The sequence below is a fragment of the Aplidium turbinatum genome, chromosome 15, assembly GCF_918807975.1.
Source record: "Aplidium turbinatum chromosome 15, kaAplTurb1.1, whole genome shotgun sequence".
NCBI classification, from domain to species: Eukaryota; Metazoa; Chordata; class Ascidiacea; order Aplousobranchia; family Polyclinidae; genus Aplidium; species Aplidium turbinatum.
Window position 1 is genome coordinate 13,589,827 of NC_137486.1, and position 9,286 is coordinate 13,599,112.

Consider the following 9,286-nt stretch of genomic DNA (forward strand, 5'->3'; position numbering starts at 1 on the left):
AGTACTAGTCTAGGCTATGACCAACTGAGCTTTGAAGTGGGTTAGAAAAAAGTATAAGGTTCAAATATAAAAAAAAAAAACTGTAGTCCATGTGCATATTTACAACCATCGTTTACAATATTTACAACAACAGAGCAATTGTTACTAGGGAATAACTTCACAGTATTGAGTATTAGAAAGCCACCCCTTGCCAGTTAAACTTTGAAATTCAGTCGTTTTCTAGGTTCGTTCAAAGACTCCCCATTGCCGGGTGACTTTGAACAGACCATTTAAAAATGAAAAAAAGGTAGTTTTCAATTTGTTTTTTTCAAAGTAATCATTTTTGTATGGAAAGTAAAGTCAATGCATTTGTATTGGAAAGACTTAAGAAGTATTTTTAATGCTAACTTTTATTCTCATCACTTAAAATTTTTTTAAGGTACAGACAGAAATTCGCAAAAGTCTACAAAGCCACCCCATGTTACAGTACATATAATGATGGCTGTAGCTATATTTACACTATATACCGGTAGTGTAATAATAGCCTCAATAGAGTTGCCAGATAAGGAATTCTGCCCTAATTTGAGAAAAGTTTAAAGCTGTTGAAAACAAAAACTTGTATTTTGGAAATTTTTTTTAATCCCGGGCAAAGATCAAAACCCTAATCTTATTCCTAACTCTAACCCTTACCTTAACCCTTCCTAACTTTAATCTTAACTCTGGAAACACCTGATTGTAACCATGGCATTAAGTGTGGAAAAATAGCCACTTCCTATAATGATGGTTTATATCTTAATGAAAGTAATTTGTTATCTGACTTCCTATTAAATTTCTGCCTAATTTAGCTATCTGACTCCAATAACTTTTTTCACAAAATTGTTGTTCACATTTTATTTTTGAAGTTAACAGAAGATGTTCATAATTTTGTAGGTACCTTATAATCTAACGAAATGAACTAAAGGATTTCTGTATAAAGAAACAATGTTATATGATAATTGGATACATTTTAGAAGTCCTAATATTAACACTCAAAACGCAAGATTTATACTATTTAATTTTTTTTCTCTTCTCTCTATGTTTCCATGTGTGGTCCAAAAGGGCAAATGTAAACTGTTTTATTCTCTGCTCTCGTTTTCGTGTTATTGTTGGAGCATGTTACATGGAAGTTTATATAATCTTTAGGAAATTACAAATTATATAGATCTTCTTCTTGCGTTTGAGAGAATTTCTCTCATTGGACACCAAGGCCAAGGGTTTATCCTTTTACCACCCCAGGTGCCCTGTGAGTTGCGGTCTCTGATTGTTGCCATTCGCTTCATTAATTTGAATTACCAGGACTCACCATGAGGAGGTTGGCAACATGAGTCCCATATTATATAGATTAAACTGGTTCACTAGTTAATGAAGGACAAACTTATTTTACGTAACATTGGATTGCTACAGTATAGTTGCAGGCATTAAAATTACAATAGTGCATTTTGTGATTGCTGTTGTAACTCCTAAATGCATCCAAAAACCACTATCATTCTGGTGGAATGATTCTGCACGATCCGCCTAATAAAAACAATGTGTAAAAAACGTATGGCAAATAATGCGATGACACCAACAACACGTGAACCCTGATAAAAGCACTTCTCATTGACGTATTTATTTTTATGCTGTTTAAAAGTCAAGATGTCATTTTTTTATAAAAAACATAGTTTTTTCTAGAAACGTAATTTGAATATAGCCTAATATTAATTTGATAGCTAGCCCTTGCCGGAGTTGCCGAAACAGTTGACCACGCTAAGTATCTTGAAATAATAGTTGATAAATTGAACCTCACTTTTGGGTTAGGGTTATCGAATTAAGATTAGGGTTAAAGTTAGGGTTAGTCACACTTATTTTGTGGTAGCCCATAAAAATTTAATGATTGTTGTAATTCAATGGGAAAGTTTTAATATGTTTTCAGAAACTCCGATCAGCGACATGGACTTTGTTCTATTTTTTTCTCAATTTTTTCTGGGGATGAAACTGAGGGACGAAGTGTTCGAGGGACGGAATAGGTTGCCTCTGTAGGGTGGCCAGTTCCTTTCTCTCGGCCGCGTTTACTTCAGCAACTACACCCTTCGTCCACCCAATTTAATACACCCTGGGTAGAGACTAGAGGTACCAGCATAAGCAGGAGTCGAACGAGGATTGCATGGTTGAAAAGCCATACCCGCTGCGCCATACCACCACATACAAACCAACTTTATATGTTTCAAAATCTATTTGATAATTATTCTTAGGGGAAAGATTTAATGTAACAATTTATGGTTAAAAGATAGTAGCCTAAAAGATATCATGGATATCACACAAGGAGAGTTTAAAGACTACTACTCATCTCAAACCAGCAAGAGTATTGGAAGAAATTCAAGGGGGTCCAGAGTTTCATCTCGTGGAAGCTTATCATGTTCAATGGAATATTTATCACCAGAAGAGGTATGAAAAGTTGTTGTATTGTTTTTAAGCAAAAAGGTTTAAAAGTGAGTTCTTTGTTTTCTGCTACTGAATTGACTAAGTTTTTGATTGATTGAATCTTTATCCTCGGACTGGGAAAGCTTCTTGCAGAGCTTAATCCTGGCAGTTTTGCATACTTGTAGAGGCTTTGAATCACTGACACAGGCTTGGTCACCGAGATTGACAGAGTGAAGTTTCCAATTGTTGAAGTGTTGTTGCCAGGGAATTATTCCATTCATTAGATGCCGCTGAATAGTGAGCAATCCTTTACGTGCATTGCTCAAGCGCACACCCCGATAGTCGAATTAGCGTCGCTTGATCTTGAAGCTTCTTCGTTCCAAAAGTCACGCGTATTGTATTGTTTTTAGGAGAATAATTAGAAGTAATATATTTGTGGGAAATGTTGTCTAATAACACACTTCAATTGAGCTATTAAGAGTGAATGACAGTTATGTCCACGTATAATTTAAGATTAATTGGTAAAATGATTTTCGTAGTCATGTGAATAGAGTAATAAACTCTATGAATGTTGACTATGTTTTTAACATTTTGAAATGTTAATTACTTTGTGTCTTGTTATTCATCAGTGATTAGAATTGATTTAACCTCACATTTGCCTGGTCATGAGCCTTAAGGAAGTGTATTGCAATCAAAATGTTCTGTTTTGGTATGTTGATACAATGTATGATATCATTTATTATACTGAAAACATGTTTAGATTGAAAACACTTCGCAGCCTGTTGCTATTTCAAACAATGACAATGAAGTTACTGCCACTAATATACACAACCTTGTACTGACATCACAAGATGATTTTAGCAACGTAAACACCAGTGTTTCCCACCAAGACAGCCAATACGGTCACAGCAGTTCAAGTGATTCCGTATCAAGTCAGTCAGATGTTGAAAGTGAGAAAGCTAACTCAATAAAAAACTCAAATGATGCTGATAAAGTTGACGAAACGCCACAAGATTCTGAACTTAAACTTGCAATTAAAAAGATGAAGAAGTTGGATAGAATTCTTCAAAAAAGAATGAAACGTGAACAAGAGGTAATGCTTTACAAGGGTCTTCTACTATTCGGTGAGTCCGATTCGGTCAGTTCCTAACCTCTAACCCTAAAACGGCAATGATAATAAGGCTACGGTGCCCAATAATTAAAAAAAAAAATTGAAAAAATCACCGAATAGGGATCAGACTCACCAAAACGGGCCATTCCGGCTTTACAAAGTGTTAGCTCAGAAACTAAAACATACGGTAATTGAAAAACCTGGATCTTTCCTAGGCATCCCAAACTTTAAGTTGTGACAGAAAGAATACATAATCTAAAAAGCATACCGGTAGATAAGTTGGACATGTGTAACTTTTTATATCTTTTATGATGTGTTGTTGTTTATATAATGTGTTCTGTATGACCTTTAGGATTCCTATTAAAGCTTTTAAGTATGCATGCAGCATTATTGCTTTTTTATTTCTTCGATAGAAATAGCATAATTTGTTTTATTAATAGAGGTTGAACAGGACTTTTAAATGTTTTTTTAAGTTTCTTGTTTGAGTTTTACCACTAAGCATGACATTCTTAATATTCTTAATGCTCTGTAGGTTAAAAAACAACGGCTGCTGAATCAGAAGAACTTTTATTCCATGCTTGAAAAACTGGAAGTTGAAAAAGAAGGTGGCCATACATACAATGAAGTTACAAGCAATACCGCAAAATATCTAGCTTTGCTTCCACCACCTCAGCAACTTGACAGTAAGATGAAACTGTAAAGATATATATTTTACTTTTTAATAAGCGTTTTATCATGTTATACACTATTAAAAATATTATCTGTTGTGTAAGTAGCTACAGATATAATTCCAGAATCATTCACATCACAAAATTCAGTTGTGTGTTAGCGTTGAGTGTCAGCATCCAGTATAGTGACTAACATATTCTCATGTATTTTGCTTTGAAGTTCTGTTGGAGAGGCAAGAAAGCTCAGATGATTGTCAGCCAATCTTTCAAACTCAGTTTCTTTCGTCTGATTTAAATTTGAAAAAGGTTTGTAAGAGTTTCAGTTCATGTAATTTTTGTAAGTTTCAGGTCTTTATTTTTTCAAGGGTTTAGCACTGACCTTTATTACAAATTACCTAATTTCAAATGGAATTTACGTAATACATCTCTATTTCTATGCGACATCACTACATACACTGAAGCGTAAACCTTTCTCATGTTGTTTTATATCTTGCAGCCAAGAAGCAGTTCTAGTGATATCAACACCACACATGAGCCTCGAGCAAATTCTTCAACCGAGCGACGTGGCAGCTCCAATGATGAGGAGAACCTTCCCAAGCCATCTTCTGCTGGTTCCAACAACAAGCGACATAATAAGAAGCATGAAAATGATACCGATTTTATTGAAAGAAATATTCAAGTATATTAGTGGTTGTCGTATTGAGCATTTAAATTGAATAAGATCATCTATGTTTGGTAACTTGGCTCTTTTCAATGACTGAGAAGCAGAAACGGAGATTGTGAGGCATCAGCTTCTACGTTATTAGCCATGCTGTATTTCCTTTATAAGAACACTCTGAAAAATCATGTTGTTACATTTCGTCTTTTTTAAAGTTTTACTGCATATGCAATTTGTATTTTTAAAATGAAATATCACAATGAACCGTTTAAGTCTAATTTTGTGTTCGCCATTTATATGTTATTGTTTTACCATCTTAGACCAGAAAGTGAAGTTTTCTAAGCGCATGTTTGGCTTTAACTACCTACTCTATTTTCAAAACAGACTGAAACATAATCACCAGCGACGTCAAGTTAAGACTTAAAATGTCTAGATGGAGGCGCTCTGTCCATCTGAAAGAAAAAAAAATAGTAGATTCTTGAATGCACCTTCACTACACTTATCATTTAGCAAACGTTTTGAAGCTTGGACCATTTTCACAGCTAAAACTGTGCTGAAAAAGAACGCTAGCATTTTATTCCACTAAAGATTAAAGCAGTTTACTTCCTGAAACGTGCTGCATGAGGTTGATTTCTGCATTTTTGGCTCTGTTCTCTTTCGATGATGCATCACTGTTACATTCTATTGTTTCGGGCATATCCATTCTCACTTGTGGCAACATAACATAGACGAAAAGTTACAAAACAGTGCTTTTCATACTTGTTTGACATATTTCAGCTGGCCAAAGATGCTGGGAGTTATGTGGCTATGACCGAAGATGAAAAGAAGAGATTGGGTGAATTGTTGCAAGATATCGATGACGACGATGGCAGTTTAAAAGAAGTAAGAAAAAAAAATTTCTGAGTATATTTCAATATTTAGTTAAACATTAAACAATATATACTATCAACAGTACAAAAAGTTTTCAATGCCAAACAAAAAGCCGAGCAGAGCGAATTAGTATTATTTATTTGCATCAGACAAGAATCAAACTATCAAGTTACGTCAAATTCTATTTGAATAAGAACTTTCTGATGCTCCCAATTAGGGTAAAAGAGACTATAAAGGGTTTTAGATGACTAGTGACATAGTCAAGAAAATGAAATATCTTCTGACAGGTGTACTAGTGACAATGACTATATTTGATATACAACTAATTCGCTTTGTTTGACTTTTTTGCTTGGCAATCAGCACTTTTTGTAGTATTAATGGCATTCATTCTTTAATAACTGGTTATGTGTTTACTCAATGAGTTGCCACTCCTCAATTTGATGGCTTTAATCTTGTTGAACACAGGATAACGATGCCTTCACTCGGTCCGTTGTTTCCCACGGCCAAGGTTATACTCCAGAGCCGGACGAATTAAAGCATCTCCAAGAGATTGATGTCAGACTACAAGCCCTTTTATCTCACTCTGGATTCAATTCCATCTCAACCACACCGAGACTGAATCAAACTTTCTCAGTCACTGTAAGCATTGATTTGTTACAAATACCGAGAAAATATGTCTCAAGCGTAGGCCTGAATTTCTAAAATGGGTCGTTTTGAAATTTATTGTCAGTGGTCGCAGGTTTACGTCAAATTTTCTATCAACATTAAGAGATTTTAAAAACACTTCTTTTAAGAGGAGGTTTATCAACTTTTGAAACTGTTTCCAGTACAGGTTCTATAAATATGCTCTCTCCAACCGCGACACCCAGTTCTTTCATGCATCCTGGTGCAATATCTATGCTATCCTGGTCTATCCACTCTTGTCAATAAACAAGAAAGAGACAAGATGTGAAACGAGCATTACATGTCTCAAGATGATTGACTTATAAGTATCCTTATAAGGCTGCAGACTATCATGATAAGACTATCCTACCGTGAGTGGACATGGGTAGTCTAGCGTTGAGGCTACAATCGCTCGCTGTTCTGTTCCAGTGAGTACTCAGCTTTGTGCTTACTGTTAGGAAGAATACTTTATTCTACGTTAGAACATTAATAGTTGTTCGTATAGCAAGGTGCATTTCGCTGCCCTTCCCCACCCCACACCGAAAAAAAGCTCTTGACATGAAGAAAGGGTAATAGAGAAAAATTTTGAATAAGATATATTAGATCTTTGTTGGCTAGTTGTGCTAACTTTTGTGAATGATTAGTCCACAGAAATGACTGAAATTGGCCGAAAAATAGCGAAATCAAAACTGACAGAATCTCTTCCCCCCTCGAAAAGACTTGAGGAAATAGAAGAGAAGTTGTCGAAGTTAGATGACCGATGGAAAGAAAAGGTGACGGGCTCAAATTGATGTCACATCTTGTATTCGTAAAACGTATTTTGTTATTTCTAATATTTACATAGTTTGTTTTCAGTCCACGTAGAAATGGGCAAGCTGTAAAATTCGCTTTTGTGAATATTTTTAGCTTGCAATTTGTAATGAGCGCCATTCAAGCTTAACTAAACTTTTTTAAAGAATTTTTTTTCATTTATATTTTCTTCTTCAACTTCAATTTGATTTGAAACCAACGTCTTTTTACCACAGTTTGACGTAACTGGACCACGTCTCACTGACAATCAGCTGCAGCATTTGCTGGATGAATGCTCCCGCTGCACTTCTCCCGCCTCCATGACGACATCAAACTTTTCAAAGTTGGATTTCCGCGACAATGAAGACTATGCCGACCACTCCTCTTGTACGAGCTCGTTTTCAGAAGCAAATTCCACCTTGTCTTTTCCCTCGTTGTCGAATTCTCGGTGTTCGGTTTCCTCTGATATGACTTTACGATCTGGAAATACTTCGATACCGGCAAAACCTCTTGATAAGGAGGTTTTGGAGCGATTGCTGCTAGAAGCGAGAACCTCACTCGGCATCCATGCTCCCGAAACGGACTCCAAACCTCCAGATTATTTTTCCGAATCTTCTGATGGTTCGAATGACTCTGTGGTGGAAGATATTGAGTAAAATTCCTATCAAGATTTCATAAAATATTTTTATTTGGAAAGTTGGTTCAATGTGGCAGCAACCTCCCAGTTGTTACAATGTGATGACCTATTTAACTTTAGCGTTCCACCATGGCCACCTGAAAATGCGGCCTGATTTGTCACATTTTACAGATTTTGATTACAGCTACTGCTTGTGTTTGACTCACATTTTTTGAGATTTTTTTACTTTTTGCTGTGTCCTAATGATAACTTCAAAACCGCCGAATCAGACTGTTATTGAAAATTAACAGTCTGACTAAAATCTTCGAAATCAAATTTTCTTTGTTTTTCAACATCTGAGGATGTTGAAACCTATTGTATCATCTGGGGATAAGAGTAAAGAAAGCGTAAAAATAAACTTTTTGGAAAAATTTATTTAAACGTTTGCCAAAAGTTAGCAAACTCTGGAAATTTCTGCATAATGTGACAAATCAGGCCGTATCTTTAGGTAGCCATGGTTCCACCAGTAAAAACAACTGACTTCTTCATAGACCTAGAGCAAGTGATAATCATATTTTGGTGTCAAGCTTTTGTTGTGATGAAAACTTGGTCGTCCTTTAGTAAAATATGATTGTAATTGCTTTGTGGTAATATCTTTGCTAATTAACGAAACTTTTCTGCCAGCAAAAGCTCTTTACATCGTTTTTAGGTCGCTAAACGTTGAAATGGTGTGTGACTTAGTTTTGCCGACTGGGTTATGTTTATCACCTGCTTTGTTGTTTACAGTATTTTGTAAGGAAGTCAACAACTCAAGCTTATGATCTGCAACTAAGTAAACGTTTTCTCAGTCTTGCTCTTTTTGTCCATTAAAAAAGGTTTCACTCAGTATTTCATGTAGCCTAACAATTTGCTTGTTGTTTGCTAGTGTAATATATTGATGATTTAACTGTGATTTAACCGACTCTACTAAGTAGTGTACTTCACATGAATACTGTATGATGGCATTTGATGCTTCACTCAGTATGAGCAGGTTTTACCTTTGCCTGCTGAAAAGCTAAGTGAGCATGTAGTCGCTGAAAACCTATTCCGATTGAAAATATGGACAAACCCACAAACAAAATACCACTTTTGCGCACTAAGTCCTGTTCAACGTCAGAGGGTTAAGTTTTGATCATTGATCGATAATTCCAGCCAGCAAAAGTTTCCAAAATGGTAACTTTACTAGCACAGATTGTTTGTTCTTTGATGGTGTTATGTTCAGTCTTCCAATGTCCTTGTTTGATTTCTATGCTTTTTTATTGATTTGCAATTATTCTTGTACTTTATTATCTGCGTCCTTCACATTGTGAAATAGCACACTGTAATTTCGAGAAATAAAATTTATTTTATACAGGTTTTGTGCAGAATTTCCTTAATATCTGTGTCATAAATAGTTGAACACACATCGCGCATGTGATAAAGCATTCTCTAAAAATTCAGAAGAGATTTTACGA

General features: G+C 35.4%; 1 protein-coding gene across 1 annotated transcript; it reads left to right on the plus strand.

The window, feature by feature from the left end:
• Positions 1-2,304: 2,304 nt before the first annotated feature.
• LOC145784684 (fibrous sheath-interacting protein 1-like) lies at positions 2,305-9,188 on the plus strand. Its single transcript, XM_082596549.1, has 9 exons — positions 2,305-2,442; positions 3,179-3,511; positions 4,062-4,212; positions 4,418-4,503; positions 4,694-4,876; positions 5,633-5,737; positions 6,191-6,364; positions 7,033-7,161; positions 7,414-9,188. Exons 1-9 carry the CDS (start codon positions 2,305-2,307, stop codon positions 7,831-7,833), a joined length of 1,719 nt encoding a protein of 572 aa, XP_082452675.1. The 3' UTR covers positions 7,834-9,188.
• The last annotated feature ends 98 nt before the right edge of the window (positions 9,189-9,286 follow it).

What these genes read in the sequence shown, in the direction of transcription:
- LOC145784684 (XM_082596549.1), top strand. Translation starts at nt 2,305, where the DNA reads ATGGATATCACACAAGGAGAGTTTAAAGACTACTACTCATCTCAAACC. An exon ending in ACCACCTCAGCAACTTGACA is followed by an intron (nt 4,213 to 4,417) that starts GTAAGATGAAAC and finishes TTTGCTTTGAAG; the next exon opens with TTCTGTTGGAGAGGCAAGAA. An exon ending in ACGATGGCAGTTTAAAAGAA is followed by an intron (nt 5,738 to 6,190) that starts GTAAGAAAAAAA and finishes TGTTGAACACAG; the next exon opens with GATAACGATGCCTTCACTCG.